Source organism: Cricetulus griseus, chromosome 6, assembly GCF_003668045.3.
Source record: "Cricetulus griseus strain 17A/GY chromosome 6, alternate assembly CriGri-PICRH-1.0, whole genome shotgun sequence".
Classification (NCBI taxonomy): domain Eukaryota; kingdom Metazoa; phylum Chordata; class Mammalia; order Rodentia; family Cricetidae; genus Cricetulus; species Cricetulus griseus.
In genome coordinates, this window is record NC_048599.1 from 21,682,956 (window position 1) to 21,699,546 (window position 16,591).

The 16,591-nt window shown below is 50.9% G+C and overlaps 1 protein-coding gene across 1 annotated transcript in view; it reads right to left on the reverse strand.

The window, feature by feature from the left end:
* Nucleotides 1-3,505: 3,505 nt before the first annotated feature.
* Ctnnbl1 (catenin beta like 1) overlaps nt 3,506-16,591 on the reverse strand; it is a 154,984-nt gene continuing 141,898 nt past the window's right edge. The window contains exons 14-16 of the mRNA XM_027421258.2: nt 10,624-10,761; nt 10,390-10,462; nt 3,506-3,694 (exon numbers count right to left, since the gene is read on the reverse strand). Coding sequence (XP_027277059.1) covers nt 3,606-3,694; nt 10,390-10,462; nt 10,624-10,761 — 300 coding nt within the window. The 3' untranslated portion in view covers nt 3,506-3,605. The remainder of the gene's footprint in view (nt 3,695-10,389; nt 10,463-10,623; nt 10,762-16,591) is intronic.

The following is a 16,591-nucleotide window of genomic DNA, read 5'->3' on the forward strand; positions in this document are numbered from 1 at the left end:
ACACTGGCACATTAGCCAAAGATCAGCAACAAGCAAGGTGCCCACTAACTCGGTAGCTACATCAGGGTCAGCATTGCAATGAAGCTTGGCCTTTAGAGTTGGCAAGTGTGTGCCATGTGGCAGATGTCAAATGGAAAGCAAAGGGTAGAACAGGGTGAGCCCACCTGGATGGACCTGGAGGGGGTGCTTAGTCTAGTCAGCAGGGGCTGCTTCCAGGGAGAGGACCAGTGGCCAGGAGACAGATCTGGCAGGGAGATTTGCACAGTGCACCCTTATATACCTTCACCAGCCTCTCCCAAGGGCATGTGTTAGCTAATCAAGATGAAAGTGAGTGGAGGAAGCTTGCCGTTTTTCCCAGCACCAATAACTAAGGCCCACCGCTGTGATTCCAACCACTTTCCGTGTGCACCAAAGAACACAGCAGATTGGAAATGTGGGCCTGCCTTTACCTCTGCTGCTGGGTAAGAAATCTCATCAAGAAGGCTTGCCTCTGGGAAAGCAAGTCTCGTCTCCCTGTTGACACTAAATTGACGCTTGTGGTAATGGCAGAAGGTGCCACCTGGGCACTGGTGTTACTATAGGTGACTGAGGGGATGCCTTCCAGCTCCCCCATAGTCCCTCACAGTAAGGAATGCAGCCTGCATGCAAATCGCTCTCAATTAGATTCGCCCATCTTGCTGAGGCTAGATTCATGTGAACCCCACCATCAAGCAGCAGGTGAAGGAGGAAGATTGACCTTCCTCTTAGGAAGCTCTAGCTAAGGTTTCTTAGATCACACCTGGATGGGAAAAGGAGTACTGCCTCTCTGTGGTGCTCTGCTCTGGGACCACTCAGCTGTGGACACAGGATGGACAAGAAGGGAGAGCTTTGAAACTCAAGAATGCAGAGCTCAGACCTTAGGACAAGAGAGCCCAGGGAGTCCTCCCAGGGCAGCGGGTGGGCACAAGCTGCTCTGTGAAGCAGACAGTATCTTAGTTGGCTGTGAGCAGCTTCAGGAGCTGGGACCACAGCCCAGGAGCTGGGGGTTCCTAGTTAGCAGAAAGACAGGTCTGTGCTGTATGTACAGGTCTTAGCTTTATTTATGCAGTGGGGTCCCATTGGCCTCTGGGACTGTGCATTCTCCTACCTCTGCACGCGCGTGCGTGCACGGGGGGTGGGGGGAGTTATGCTTTGTACTCCCTCTCCCCTCATACCCAACAGAAAGGGCTCATTTCTCACTTATGAAACATGGTGTGTGTGTGTGGGGGGGTACTGGGGACTGAACCCAGGGCTTTTCACAGGTTAGGAAGAGAGACTAAGGGCTGAGTTTGGATTATTTTGGCAGAGGAGCTTTTGGGGCAAACAGGGCCTTAGACAGGCACAGGCAGACATGTGGAGGGAGCCACTGATAAGCCACTGGTGTGTGGAGGTCCATGAAGCCTGGCTCCCTGTGCTGGCTGACCTGTGTGTGGGCGAGAGGCTGGACCTTTGGAAGCTCACGGCTGGACAATGCTGTCCACATGTTGGGAAGATGGCTGGGCAGCAGGAGCAGCTCCAGAAACAAGGAGGCTCCTCATGCAATGTTTTGAAGTTAAGTTTTGAACTCTGATACCATGTGTAAGTATTAGCTGGTTAAAAACCAATAAAGTTAAAAAATTACAAGAAGTATTGAACAAGTAATGATCAAAGGAGAACCAACATGAGCTGGAAACGTCGGTGATTCCATAGGTCACCCGCACTCATGCTCTGTTCTGTGGACTCATTAAAGCTCACATCGACAGAGATAGCACACTGATGGGTCAAAATCTCACCAGCCAGTGCTGAAACCGGAGGAGTGCAGCAGAGGATCACAGACCTCGGTTTGAATGTGGGTTGTGGTTCACTGGCCACAGGTCCTGAGCCCTGGTAACCGTGAGACCTCGGTATTGGCTTCCCACAGCTGGGGATGGCCAGGCCAACAGGGCTGCAGTGGCAAGGTATAGGCACAATGCAGGGAGTGTGAAGCAGGTATCGTGTAGCTATAATGGCCACGGAAGTGATGTAAGCAGAAACTGGCATGTAACTGGCTTCTGCCACATTGCTGGGATGCTTGGTTCATGGTGGGACACACCCTCTCCATCTTCACGCCCTTACCATCTTTGCATAGTCTTTCAGAGACCAACAATCAAGGGCCTATCCTGCCAGTACCGGACACCATGTGGTCCTACCTGACACCAAGTGTGCTTGGTGGCTACTTGATGCCTGGTTCCTTGGGGTTCAGTGAGGGGTAAGAAGGACTACCATGTGGCACTGTGTCCCATGGGCCTGTGCGAGGGTGTGGCACTCCTTGCAGCTTCTTTGGAGATCTAGGGCTCAAGCTTTGCTGTAAGGGAACCCTGTGTTTCCACATGTCTGTCCCACACGCCCCGGTGCGGGAGGACTCTCCTTTGAGGCTGACTGTGATTTCTGCAGGAGGGGAGGAACTTTCACCTCAGCCAGGAGGTGAGACCACACTTTGAAGACATAGCCACACAAGATGGAAGGAAGTGAGCACCAAATGTGCCCACCACATGGGTCATCATAGGCTCCTGATTCCCATGAGCACTGGGGCACTGTCAGCCTGCTCTGGAGAAGTCTTTCAAAAGAGGTCAAAACCATACATCCAATGGGTCACAGTTGGGTAAGGTTGGGGTCATCTACTGTTATCCCCCCACCTCCAAGCTAGAACCTCTCACCTCTCGGGAGCTTAAAACACCAACATCAGGACCATTCCTAGATTTTTTTGTTTCTCAAGACAAGGTTTCTCTGTGTAGCTCTGGCTGTCCTGGAACCTACTCTGTAGACCAGGCTGGCCTCCAATCAGAGATCCCTTCTGCCTCTGCTTCTTGATTGCTGGGATTAAAGGCATGCACTACCACTGCCCGGCTATTTGATACTCATGACCTCCTTAGCCGTGGAGACATTCAGCACCCCCTGTATGTATCTCAGGCTGTGCTTAGTACTGGAGGGGGGAGGGGGAACCGTTTACCATTAAACACTTGAAGTCTAACATGGTAATTAACAAATCATTAAATAGCAAGTTTTACCAGACTTCTAATGTAATGAAGGCTGTGACTGTGGCCTCTGTCGAAATGCTTCACCGTGCCACATGCCCTCCCAGGACAGAGGTTAAGTGTAGACAGTAGTGAACACTGTTTTAGGCTCGTGCTGGCCTTCTCAGGGTAGCGCTGTGGACTGAGCTGTGGTGGGACTGCTAGCGAGGGCAATCCTCTGCACCCTGCAGCCCCAAGAACCTGTAGTGCTGCGCTCAGAGCACTGCTCATGGGCTGACGAACAGCTCCTACAAACGCCACAACACCAGGTGCCTTCTGTCACCACCAGCCTCTCAGTGTCCAGTCAAATCTGGCTGGCCTACCATCTACACCCTCCCTCCCCACTCCCCACGATAGGGGAGTCAGGCTGAGGTCAGTTGTGGCCTTCCTTAGGTATGCCTGTGTCTGCTGTGGAGGAGGGGGACAGAGGAGATGGGGAGGCTTGCAGACTGAACCCGAGGATACCAAAACTATCTTTTATTTGTTCAAGCCACACAAGTGTAAAAATGGTTTCGAGCAGGGATCTGGGGTCTGAGGCACACTCTGCCCAGTCTTCTAGAAGTTCTCCAACAAGCCCAGGATGCGCTTCTGCTCTGTCTCTCGGAACTCAGGGCTCCGGCCGTCCCCAATGTTCTCTGCGTACTCTAGGAATAAAGGACAGGGCGAGTTAGGCTGGACCATGTATGTTGTCCCTTGAGCTGTCTCTTTCCATATTGTTCCCAAATCTCAGTGTGTAACAAGGAGCTACTTGGGCTAGGCTAGCCGTTTCTGGCAGCTATGGCCACGAACCCTCAAGGGTCCCTTACCTTTCCAGGCTCATGTCTTCTCTGAGGACATCTGTCCTCACCCTTCATGCAAGTCACTCAACACAGACCTAGCAGGCACTAATGTGCTTGAACATCTGTGACCCTCCTGAGTTCATGCTGTGGCCCCCATCCCTGTATAAATGGGATGGGACTCTCATACAAGGGCCCTGGGGAGCACGTAAGGCCCCTTTGTTCTGCCACGTGCGGACAGGCAACATTCTTGGCCTATCTCTCATTAGATGCCAAAGTCCAGTTTTCGTGTTGGACTTTCCAGCCTCCAGAACTCAAGGACATAGACTTCTTTCTTTGTAATAAAGAATCCAGTCTCAAGCATTTTGTTATAGTAGCACAAATAGGCAAAAGAGATGCCTGGCATGTAAGCCTTGCTCTGGTATGTGCTTTGCAGTGTGGGGACATGGTCAGCAGTATGACATCATATGAGAACAGCCTAGAAATGTGGGTGTGGGTCTCACTCAGTTGCCTTAAACAGGAAACTGTTTCTCTGTGTGTGCGCGCGCACACACACGTGTGATTACTTGGCTGGCACTGCATTCGATTCCTAGTACAGCAAGAAGAAAAGAAAAGGAGAGAGAGATAGGAATTTGCTTCTGCAATGCTTCCTTCCTAATGGGGGTATACATGATGGCTGCCAGAAGCTGTGAGGGGAAGAGAGGCTTGCTGAAGCCCTAAGAGACTGGTGGAGGACTGCTTTGGATTTGGGCAGCAAGCAGCAGATCTTGCTTGGTCATCTGTGGGCCAGCAAAGAACTCTGGAGTGGTACCCAGGCCCATACACTCTGCTGTCCCAGTGTGATCACCATACTGTTTCAATTCTCAATGGATACTCCAAGTCATTTCCCTGGGACCTCATCCCAGAAGCACAGAACAGAGAATGCCAGTCTGTGTCAAGCCCCCTTGCTGAGCCCTGCTAAGGCTGTGAATGCCCTGTCCCCACAGCCACCTTAGCAGGTCTCTCAATCAGGCTGTGGCAGGGCGAAGCAAGGCTGGCTCCTGGGCCCCAGTCTGGGAACAGTCACACTTACTGGGTGGGAGGTTCTCCAGATGTGGCTGATTTAATGGCTACCACAACCATAGGCAGGCCAAAGAGTGGGCCAGTCCTGTTCAGAAGCAACAACTGAGGATTCAAAGGAAATGAGGCGACTTGCCTAAGTATGGGCTCGAGAGGAGCTGGAATTTACCCAGAATCAGTATGAGCAGTGGAGCCGGGCGTTGGTGGCGCACACCTTTAATCCCAGCACTTGGGAGGCAGAGGCAGAAGGATCTCTGTGAGTTCGAGGCCAGCCTGGTCTACAAGAGTTAGTTCCAGGACAGCCTCCAAAGCCACAGGGAAACCCTGTCTCGAAAAACCAAAAGAAAAAAAAAAAAAATGAGCAGTGGAAAGAAGTAGGGGTGAGGCTGGTCCCCAAAGCAGCATTTGCCATTCTAAGTAACATCTGCCCTGGCCGCTCCTGACCTCTGGGAAAACTGCTCCCGGAGCTTCCCAAAGCTGCTCCACAAAGGCTTTAGCAGCCAGGGCAGGTGTGTGGTGGGCTGGCTGGGCCCTGCTCCTCTGTCAGGCCACAGAGCAGCTCTCAGAAACACATAGCAAACCAGAGGGCAGGGACTGGACAGAGTCCCACAGGGAGCAGGCCATACCCGGAAGCAGGTACAATGACCCAGCCCAGGCTTCTGCACTGTCCCCTCCATCTGGCAGCTTGTACCCACAGTACAGCTGGGCCCTCATCCTCCATCTTTGTTTCTGGAATTCTGGTTGGAGCAGATCTTGGTGCTGGCTACTGCCGGTTATTTCAGCGGCTGCAGCAGGTGATAAATATTGAACAGATTCCTCCTAGAGGTCTTGAGGAGAGTTCTCTCTGCTGTGTGTGAAGAGAAGAGATGCTAGCTGAAGGGAGCACTCTAGGGCGGGGAAGAGAGAGTGACTGAGGACCAGGGGAAGAGAAGGGGAGGAGGGGTGGGCTAGAGAGAGGCAGCCAGCAGACATCAACTCCCTTCCCTACTCCCACAGCATTTGAAATGCTCTTAGAATACGGGCTTTGATGGAGCTCAAACCCAGGCAGCAGTGCTGAACGCATAAATATTAAAGCAAACTTTAGACAGCAGGTTTACCACATAGACATGGAATACAAGCTGTTCTGTTTATGTTGAGAGAGAAAGGGAGAGGGCAGGGAGGGCACAGGGAAAGCTGTTTTCCAGGCAGGGGCCTGGGTCAGTGCACACAGCGCAGTCAGAGATTCAGGATGAAGGAAGTGGGAGGGGTGGGTAGGCCAGCATCTCCACACCGAAGACCTCAACCAAGCACGAGGCAGCAACTGCCAAGGCACGTTCCTCAGGTCCACAGTGCTTGCTTGACAACACTGGGGTTGGTGACATGCTTTAGCAGGACGTTTCGCTGGGCCAGGGGGCTTATTAAGTATATCCTCCAAGAAAGGAAAGTGCTGCTGGCGGTGGGCCTCATGGCTGGCCATGTTACCTGCTTGGTAAGATAACCACTCGTTACTGTATGGAGGCTGTACTGGCCATGGCTAACTGCTGGTTCAGTTCCTCAGTCCCAGGCTGAGGAAGCCAGGACTCCATGCAATGGTCACTTGCACTTAGACTCTACCCAGTATACTTCAGTCTCATAATAGGCACGAATGCTGCCTGACATGGGTGAGTGACAACACTTAACCCCAGCAGTCTCGGTCTTCTTATGTGCTCAGTGGATCATCCTGCACACCGGGGCTTCTGGAAGACCAGAGGTAACACATGGCAAGTGTGGCTAAGCCTGGCCTGGTGTCATGTGTCTGTAATCATAGCTGCTCAGGAGGCAGGAGGATCACAAGTTCAAGATCTTTCTGGGCTCCAGAAGGAGGCCCTGTCTCAAAAACTAAAACTAAGAACAAAGCAAAACAAACCCCTAAAACCAAAACAACAGCCAAGCCCAAGAAGTGTGGCTAAGAGTAGGGATCAGTGGGGGGGACTCTTTCCTTTGGAGTTGGATTTTTGGCCTGTCACAGAGAAGCCTGGAGACCCATCTTGGTACACAGCCCACTCTGCAGTGAACATGCGCTACTCTGTGCCAGGTATCAAAGATGGAGGCCAGAAGGAGCCCATAGTGGGGACTGCCTTTCTCAGTTCCTTCAAGGGCCTGTGGTCTTTAGGCCTGTCCGCCTGTTTGGGGCTGGCTGGACCCAGGAGCGCCAAGTAAGCAGTCTGCAGAGAGCAGGGCTTTAATGAGCCATCAATTATTCCCGTGATCTTGGCCCCCCTGCTCCCTCCACCCCCCGAAAAGGAGGGAGGAAAACCATGAAAAAGGGGACTGAAAACCCTGGGAAAAGTCCCCTGCTGGGCTTGCCTCATCAGCGGTTTCCTGAGACCTCAAGGGATACATCAGCTGTCATCCTGCCAGCAAAACTTAGGAAATATGTAGGCCATAAAAATCAAAGAAAAAAAAGCTCTCATCTAATTAGTATGTTAAAAAAAAAAAGGAAGCAACCCAAACTGAAAAACAAAATTAAAATCAAAGCAGACAGAGTGATGAGCTGGTCTCCTTTATGAGGCTTTGTTTCTTCACTCATTTTGATGGTGAGGTAGGGGAGAGGCGGGGATGGAAAGGAGAGCAGGGCAGGCTCCGTGGGGTGGGGTGGGGTGGGTTGGGGTGGGTTGGGGTGGGGTGGCATGCACACAGCCAACCCCAATTCACCGAAATGTCCCTCTGATCTCAACACTGACCTCACACTGCCAAGTGACCAGCCTGCAGGCTCTGCTGCACCCCGTGAGGGGCTCATATATGCGGCACAGGCTGCGCATCACAGGGAACAAGGATAGGCTCCCCCTGGCATGGGAGCGGCAGAGCAGGCCTGCAGGGCGGAGCTGAGACCCTTTTATTACAATGCTTAGCATCATGTTGCAGGCCTTCTCAACCAAGTAATGGTGTCCAGTCCCCTGCCTGTAACTGTCACCCGCACACTAATGACTTCAAAGGCCCAAACCATCTTGTGAGCTCTAGTGAGATGTCTACTGGCTGCTGGCAAACAAGGTGATACTGTTACTGCATGTATCCCAAGTTCACTATGTACCCAAAGAATTAATAACCTGCCATAATACCACTGCCCCACCTGCTGGGGTCTAGTCCAGATCACTGAAGCCTGCCTAATCTCTGCCCTCTGCTCCTTGCCTGGGATATCCTTAGAAGTCTGCTCCATTAATCCCAATCGGAGGAGGGCTTCAATGAGCAGTGTGGAGTACACTGTTGGGCTCCCATTATGAGCCCCGCTGCCCCAGGAGGTAGGAGAAGACATGGCAAATAGGCAGCAACAATGCCTTACACCATGGAGCTTCCATTTTAATGCACAAGACAGATCAAATGAGTAAACAAACACATAAATAAAAATAATTACTGACTGTGATAAAGGGCTTGGAAGGATACAGATGGAGAGGAGGGGAGGAATTCAAGAGAGTCAGAATGGGCGGGACTCCCTGCGGTGCCGGCTGTAGCACAAGCTGAGAGAACTGGGCATGAAAGGAGTGTGTGGAGTCCAGTCAGAGCTGGGGAAAAGGAAGCCACAGCAGAGAGTAGCTGCATCGGCCTCTCCCTCAGTGAATATAGTCCGCACCTAGGGTGAGCCAGCACAGAGGCTGGCAGAGGCAGACTTGAGCAGGATGTTTTGAATGACCCAAGGCATACGTAACAGTTCAGAAGGGAAAACATCCACCTACTACGTTTCAAGCCACTACCAACACTTTTTCCTTGTTGGGCGCTTGCTGTTTTGACTAGAGGGATGGAGGTGCAGGGAGAAGCCTGAGAGCAAGACAGCAGAGCTGAGGGTAATCAAAAGCTCTAATTGCATACGTGGGCATTGGCAGTAAATGCCATTTAAAGGCTGGAGGTGCAGTTACCACAGCCCCACCCTCGGAGGAGACTAGCTGACACTAGCCCAATTCATGAGGCTCTGATGATGAAGGGGAGGCCCGGGGTCCCCCCACAGTGCCTAGGCCACTCTACCCCTCCTCTTTGGAGAAGAGAGCAGACACCAAGGCCTTGTAACTGTTCATCAGCAGGAGGGACATAATAGGTACCACACCCATAGTCTGGTAAGGCTGTGCCAAGCATATGGCTTCCAGCCCCATGCCCTCACTCACACTCTTCCTTCCTCCTGGAATGTCACTAGCTCAGCCCCACAGACCTGCTTCACGCCACTTCTCTTGTGAGGCCTCCCACAGCCCTTCAGCTGAGCCTCACTGATGGCAATGATAAGCATAATTAACTAACATTTTATGACCATCATTTATTGAGCTTATTGAGACTCAAATAGCTCCCATCAACCAGCACAGCCACCTCCTTCAACCCCATGATGCATAGAGTCTGAGACAGGAGGCAGACCTGGAGCTGGCCCCATGGCCTCCCCTCTTTCTATGTGGACAGCTCCCCCTTCTCTACCTGCAAGGGGGGCTATGAGCAACTGAAAGGCAAGGCCTCTGAGTCAATGTGGCCCAACCCCTTCCCTCAGCAGTGGGCAGATCAAGGTCCAGAGAGGAAAGTGGTTCTGTCTGTGCTCTACCCACCCACCAGGGCCCCGAACTGTGCAGTGACCGTACTGACCATCTACACCCGTCATGTCTCAGCTAATGTCTGAGTGGCCAATGTTGCTGCTGCAGCCTGAGCTCAGTATAGACAGTCCTGCCTGTGAATGAGGCTCATTGGGTGACCACAGGCCTCTCCAGAGCTACTCTAGCCTGATCAGGTCCGGACCAACACCCAAGGGCACTTGGGAGATGTCACAGAGAATGGGGGAAGGAGGGATGCTCACCCTCAGTGTCCACTAAAAAGCCAGCAGCACCTCGCCCAATCTTCCCACATTCTTCATTATGAACAAAGGAAAGGGACGATGCTGGTATAGGGGGAGAGGCAAGCCACCACCTCAGAGTCACAGCCTACAGAGCTCCAGTGGCTTCTTGTCATGCCCTTGTTCTCTGCCCTAATATGCAATTAAGAACCATGTCCTTGTTTTCTGCTTTGTTTTGGCTTTAGTGTGGGTGTAATATGTAAATGTGTGTTTGTGTGTGCACACACCTTTGTGTATGAGTGTATGTAGAGGACAGAGGTTGAAGCTGGTCACCTTTCTCAGTGAACTTGAACTGAGTGATTCAGCCAGACTGGCTGGCTAGCAAGCTCCAGGGTCCTGTCTCCAACTTCCAATGTGTGTCTGACCCTGCACATGGGTGGTGGGGATCTGAACTCAAGTCCTCATGCTATGTGAGGCAAGCACTTTATTGCTGAGCCACCTCCCACCTAGGTGTTTTAAAAGGAGATGGTCCTGAGTCCTAGTGAGTGTAATTGTGAAGCTGGAAGGGGAGAGAGACAGAGCCACAGGTTAGCCGTCTGTGCTTGACACAGACGACCTGGCACGGGGAAGAGCTTGCTGCATGCTCTCAGTCCAGAACATCTGGAGCACTGGTTTCCAGGGACACTGATGGAGTCCAGCAAGCCCCTGAGCAGCCCCCAGAGAAGCGACCCAGAAGCATCCAACTCACCCTTGATGATGTGCCTGACAATCTTGATGGAGCTGCCACGCATGTTCAGGATCTGGTGAACCCGCTGGCGAATCTAATAAGGAAGGCAAAGAATGGGATGAAGAAAAAAAATCACCAGGGTACAGTGTCATCCTCCCTCCACCCAAAACAAGGTCCACAGGTGAGGGGACTGCAGGAGAGTGCTGGGCTTCTGCCTGTGCAGGTGGCCAGGAAAGAGGCAGAGAGTCCTCCTACCTGGGGGACGTTGGCATTGCAGATCTCAGCCATGATATAGCAGATGTGCTGTAGAATGAAGAGGCCTGCATCTAGGCGCCGCAGGTAGAACTCATCCTCTAGGTCGTTGTCTATGATCTCTCCACGTCGCACTATGTCCTGAAAACAAACAAGCATGGGATAGAAGCAGGACAGCACTTGGACAGACAAAGGATGAGCCTCCTGTCTTGCCACCCTACACAGTCACCACATAGCAGGAAGAGCCCTCGTCTCCACCTGTCCTGAAGCATCTTTCTGGTATTCCTCATTCCACATGGACCACGGAGGCCATGAATGGCGAGTTCAAAGGTCATTTTCCTTTCTGATGACTTGAGGCCAAAATGATCTCATTCATCTGCATATTCTATCCCAGGAAAGCTGAAGGGACATAGGCTAAGCTAGTATCAGCTTTTCTCTTTTTTATCATTTATTTTATTTTTTTGTTTGTTTTGAGACAGGGTCTCTCTGTATCATGGATCTTGCTATGGAGATCAGGCTGGCCTAGAACTCACATAGTTGCATCTACCTCCCAAGTCGTAGGATTAAAGGCATGCTTGCCACACAAGCATAAGGACCTGAGTTCAGGTCTCTAGTACCCAAGGAAAAAGCTGGCATTAGGTGTACAATTGTAATCAGCGCTGGGGTGTGGAGCTGCAGACACAGGATCCCTGGAGCCCACTAGCCAGCCAGGATAACCCGATTGGTGAACTCGATGTTCAGAGAGACCTTGTCTCAGAAAAAAAAAAAAAAAGGTAGAGACTGACCCCTCCCCTGTACATGTACACACACATGCAACTGCACCACACTCTCTCTCTCTCACACACACAAAATGTTTGACACACCACAGTTGCACATAGGTATAGGGCACAGTGACAAAGTGCAATGACCGCATGAAGGGAGGTAGTGGTTCTCTTCTTACACAGCCTTCATCTGTGTGTCAGGTGCTTTCAACTGCCAGTCACTTCTTTATAAAACTCTCTGGTCCGCCTCCCCTTACACCCTCCTCTCCCCCTCCCCTCTTCCCCACAGCTTCTTTCCTGCCTGTTCCTTTGACTTCAGGAAATGAGCTGCTCCAGGCTTCCCACTCTTCACTAATCCCCCCTTCCTCCCACAGGGTTTCTCTGTTGCTTTGGGTGCTGTCCTGGAACTAGCTCTGTAGACCAGGCTGGTCTCGTTCTAATTGTGCCTTCACACACTACTTCTCTGTAAGACACACCCTTCTCCATTTGAATCCCATGAACCTAGTCCCTTCCTTGCCATCCTGCCTCAGTGTCCAGATAATGGCACTGGCACGTGGGCTCCCTTGCTTCCATTATGTCTGGGGCAAGATGCAACTTTCCCACTGTTGCTCACAGTCCATCATCCCTCTACACTTCCAAAGTGATGACAGGCTCTCTCCAGACCTGCCAGACTGTCTGGACCCCTCTCCCTTTGCAGCCAACTCTTATTTTAAAAACAAATCCCAACACAACAGGCTTACAGAGACACCACTCACAAACCACACCATTCTCCCTCTTACAGCATGGGATTCCGCAGCTTTTACTCATCACTCATCATTGGCACTGAAGCATTTCCAGAACACCCCCCCCCCCATCTGTGGACAAGCAGCGTAGACTGCCTGGAGAATGCTAACCCCCAGCTTGACCTTGTGTTTCCCAACATGGACCTGAGTGCCTCTCAAACCTGCACTGTTTTAAAGCAACCTCTTCCAGAAAGCCCTCCCTGATCATTGAAAGTTTTCACCTGTTCCTCCTCCAACCCCCAGCACTTGGGACAACGTGACCTCCCCCTGCACACCTCTGCCACAGGCTCTGTTATCATCCATGTAGGTAGTGGATATCAGGGTGGACTGTGAGCTCCAAAAACTGGGTGGGGCTCAAGGTGAATACAATAAGGCGGCTTTGAGGCTATGAGCCCCAGTGCAGAGAGCAGAGGACACACGGAGTCTGCTCGACTTGTGGACCAGTCTAAGATGACAAGTGCTGGGCCCACATTTGTGACAATGACCCATTTCCTAATTCCCTGGCTATTTTTATGGTCATGGTTCTTTCTGACAACATAGGCTCTTGTCACTGACAGAGCCCTGGGGACAGTGGAATGGGAAGGCTGAGCACATGGCGTCAATCTCCAGCAGGAGCCCTTCAGAGACCACTTAGTTGCAGATAATGCACTTCTTTATTTACCCAGGGGGCCAGCCTGCAGCAACACAAGGCCACTTTTCATCTCACCCCTAAAGGCCTGTCTACAAGGCATGGAGGGCTGCAGGCTGAAGACCCACTCTGTCTGGGGATCATCACCATGGATCCTCAGCCTCATTTAGTAGCCAATTTCTTGGCAATCTGGTAATTGTTAATGTTTACCTGGTAGTCACAGAGCACCAATGATGTCACAGTTTATAAAGAGCCTCATCCTCTTCTCACTCAGATCCTAACTTCCTGCTCTGTGTGTGGGGGCAGGAAGGAAATCAACTCCTGACTTCCAATCACAAAAGCATTTGGTGCCCATACCATGTGTTTCCACATGGCCACAGAGTTTAAAGTTTTATTACACACACATATCCTTATGAGTGAAATTAAAGGGGAGAGGGAGGGGATTATTAATCCCACTGTACAAATCAGAAACCAAGGCACACAGAGGTGAAATTGCTCATTATTACGTAATTGCCTATTAACAGAATGCAGACTCCCTGAAGACGGGACACTTGTCCAATCCACTGTTGTGTGGAAATGATAACAGTAGAATTCAGGACCTGGCCTTACTAGGTATCCAGTAGCAATATTATTACCCTAAGGTAGGGGAAAAAAGAAAGAAAAATGAAAAGAAGGAAGAAGAAAGGGAAAGAAGGTTTTTGGAGGGACTGGAATCCCTGCAATTATCCACCGCACACTTGGCTGTGAGGTGGGAGTGAAGAGGTGGACACAATAGCACACACTTCTTTCTTCTTCGCTTTTCTTCTTTCTTTCTTTCTTTCTTTCTTTCTTTCTTTCTTTCTTTCTTTCTTTCTTTCTTTCTTTCTTTCCTTCCCTCCTTCCTTCCTTCCTTTCTTCTTCTACAAGACAGGGTTTCTCTGTATAGCTCTGGATGTCCTGGAACTCACTCTGTAGACCAGGCTGTCCTCGAACTCACAGAGCTCCGCCTGCTCTGCCTCCTAAGTGCTGGGCTTAAAGATGTGTGCCTGGCCATAGTGCACATTTCTGAGGCACTTTCAGTGTAAGGAGCTTAACACACAGGAGCAAACCATCTCTGAAGACTGCATGACACAGGACACAAGTCCTGGGTGAATCCTGTGAGAACTCAGAGGCTAGACAAGGCCTGAGGGAGTCAGGACAGGCAGAGCGTCTAAGCAGGGATCTGACTGAGTCTCATTCTAGACACACAAACAAAAGGTGGATCTCCACGATTTTGATGAGGCCAGCCTGGTCTACATAATGAGGCCCCTTTTCAAAAAACAAACAAAACACTACATAACAAGCAGACAGGAATAACGGTGAAGAGGTGTCAGCCTGGTTGGCCCGGAGAGTGCAGTGGTGGGGTGTCGTGCAAGGACAGAATGACGGTAAGGAACAGGGGAATGGTTTTGCTGATGAGCTCCCAGTCACCAGCAGCTCACTTAGTTCTGATAGATTATTATGTGGTAGGAACACAGAAGGCAGTATGAATAATGGCCACTGCTACACCACCCACCCACTGAAGGGAGCAGCTGAGCCCCTGCAGGTGGCCTCTGGTGTCAGGCACAGTTACTCCTTACTCCCCGCAGGAAAAGACACACTGGCCCAAGCAGGGCCACCTCCCAAGGCCAGCCTGGAAGCACTGGGACATAGACCTGCAACTGAGCTCTCCACACAGCACATCAGCGACCAGCAGGCACTGATTTCAGAATAACAAACAAAGATGATAGAGTACAGGACTCCAGAACGAGGCTGGGCCATCTGCCTGCGTTCCTCTCAATGGCCCAGGGCCTCGACAGCGCTTCCTGTCACACTTTCCCTATAACCCGACCTTTTAACTGAACAGGACTCTGTGCCTGCAGGTTCTCCATGCTGTTTTCTAGAAAGCACAGATCCAAGAGAGCGACACCAAGTGACATCTGTTCCTCTTCTCCTTTCCTTGGAGCAACCCCAACATCAGTCCATTCAATGTTCAACTCCAAACACACAGCCTTAGGACTGGAAAGGAGAACTTCCAAATGCAGATCCAAATGCAGATCTCAGAGAAAATGATAGCTCATTCCCAGGAAAAGCATAGCCACTGCCCTGCTGAGACTGAGGTTGGCTTCTGAAGAGCAGGAGGCCACCCCAGGAGCTTCAGAAGTGCCCTAGAAAGTGGTGTGCAGTGAGGCCAATCTATGCAGATGGTACGTTATCTAGCCCATTACAAAACTGGGCTGTAGGTTTGGTGACACAGAGCACACACATGTCCTCACCGCTTAGGGGAAGCAAAAGAAGCAGTAGTTGATATGCCATCACACACAGGAAGTAAAAGTGATCTGGCAGCTGCAGCAGGAAGTGCTCCCTAAGCATAGCCTTCTTTGCTGTGTGGGATGTTGGGCATGTGTAGCAGGTGTCTCCTTCAAATCCCAGAAAGAAAATCTGAGAGGTGTCTTGTGACCATCACAGACCTCCAGTGGGAGACAGCGCAGCATGTTTCCCTGGTCTGAGGCCTTTCCTTTTAGTCTTTTCACTTTCAGCTAAGAGGCACAATTTCCTGAGTGTCAGGCACTGTCCTGGATGAGTCACAGCTCTTCCTCTGAACCCCAAGAGGTAAGAACCACAACTATATCTGTGTTCCACATGGAAGCTCTGGTCTCCTTAGGTAGGCCACAGAGCTCAACTGCAGCAAGTGGTGGAGCCGGAGCAGAGAGCTCACAACTGCCTCCAATCTGTGTTTCCTTTCACAATGCAAAAGAATGGAAAGTCTTAGCATGGACCCGCTCCAGCATCAGCGGCTGAGCACCGGGTCACTGTGCCCAAGTTATGTGGGAATTAACGTAAATCAGGAGAATTAAACATAGGACTTCTTGGGCTGTCTTTCTCCCAGTAAAGAAGAAATTTAAAAATGAGAGCAGGGCAGGGATGCAACCCCACTGTGGCAGCATACACCTGCAATCCCAGTACTACAGTCAGGTGGTCCAGAAACCAAGGACCATCTTTGGCTACACAGCAGATTTTAATGCTAGCCTGGCATACAGGAGACCCTGTAAAAGCATGGTGGGTGGTGTGTGTGTGTGTGTGTGTGTGTGTGTGTGTGTGTGTGTGTGTGTAGAAATACATCTAGATTAGAAAATTCCATATGCAATTTGAGAGACAGTGAGAAGACACTCTGATAGGTTTTGTTTTGTTCATTCTGTACAAGAGGGCTGGGATAAAATCTTAGTTGGTAATTGAATGGTGCATTGTAAGTGGAACAGATTGCAGTTCCCAGCAGCATAAGCCTGTCGGAGGGTTGCTAAAATAAACAGATTCATCGCCAAAGATACCAGGGAGGTGGAATGTGGAGCGTCAAGGTGCTATTACTGCAGGCTGGTGTGCTCTCTCCTTCAGCTGCATCTCCACTTTAAATGTTAATCTGTCTTTGGAAGCACAGCTGAACTACCAGCTTCCCACGTACCTCTCTGGTCAAGCCCTAGAAGTGCTCTGAGGATGCCATTTTTAATCTGCCCTGACAGGCAGTGAGTTGTCCCTGGCTGATGGAAGAGGACAGTCAAAAAGAGGCTGCTGTGAAGACAATACAGCTTCCTCTGAGCCTCAACATGCAGCCCCAACTGGAAGTGCCTGCTCTGTAGGGATAGGCAACGACACCCCATCATCCAGTGGTGCCAGCTTCTTCCCCAAGTCCAAAGCAAGCTTGGAAATGTAGGTGGTAAATGGAGACAAGAGAGGTGCAAACACCCCCAAAGAAGCCCTTCCTCCAAAAGCTTCTAAAATAGAACACACAGCTCAAGAAGGATCCT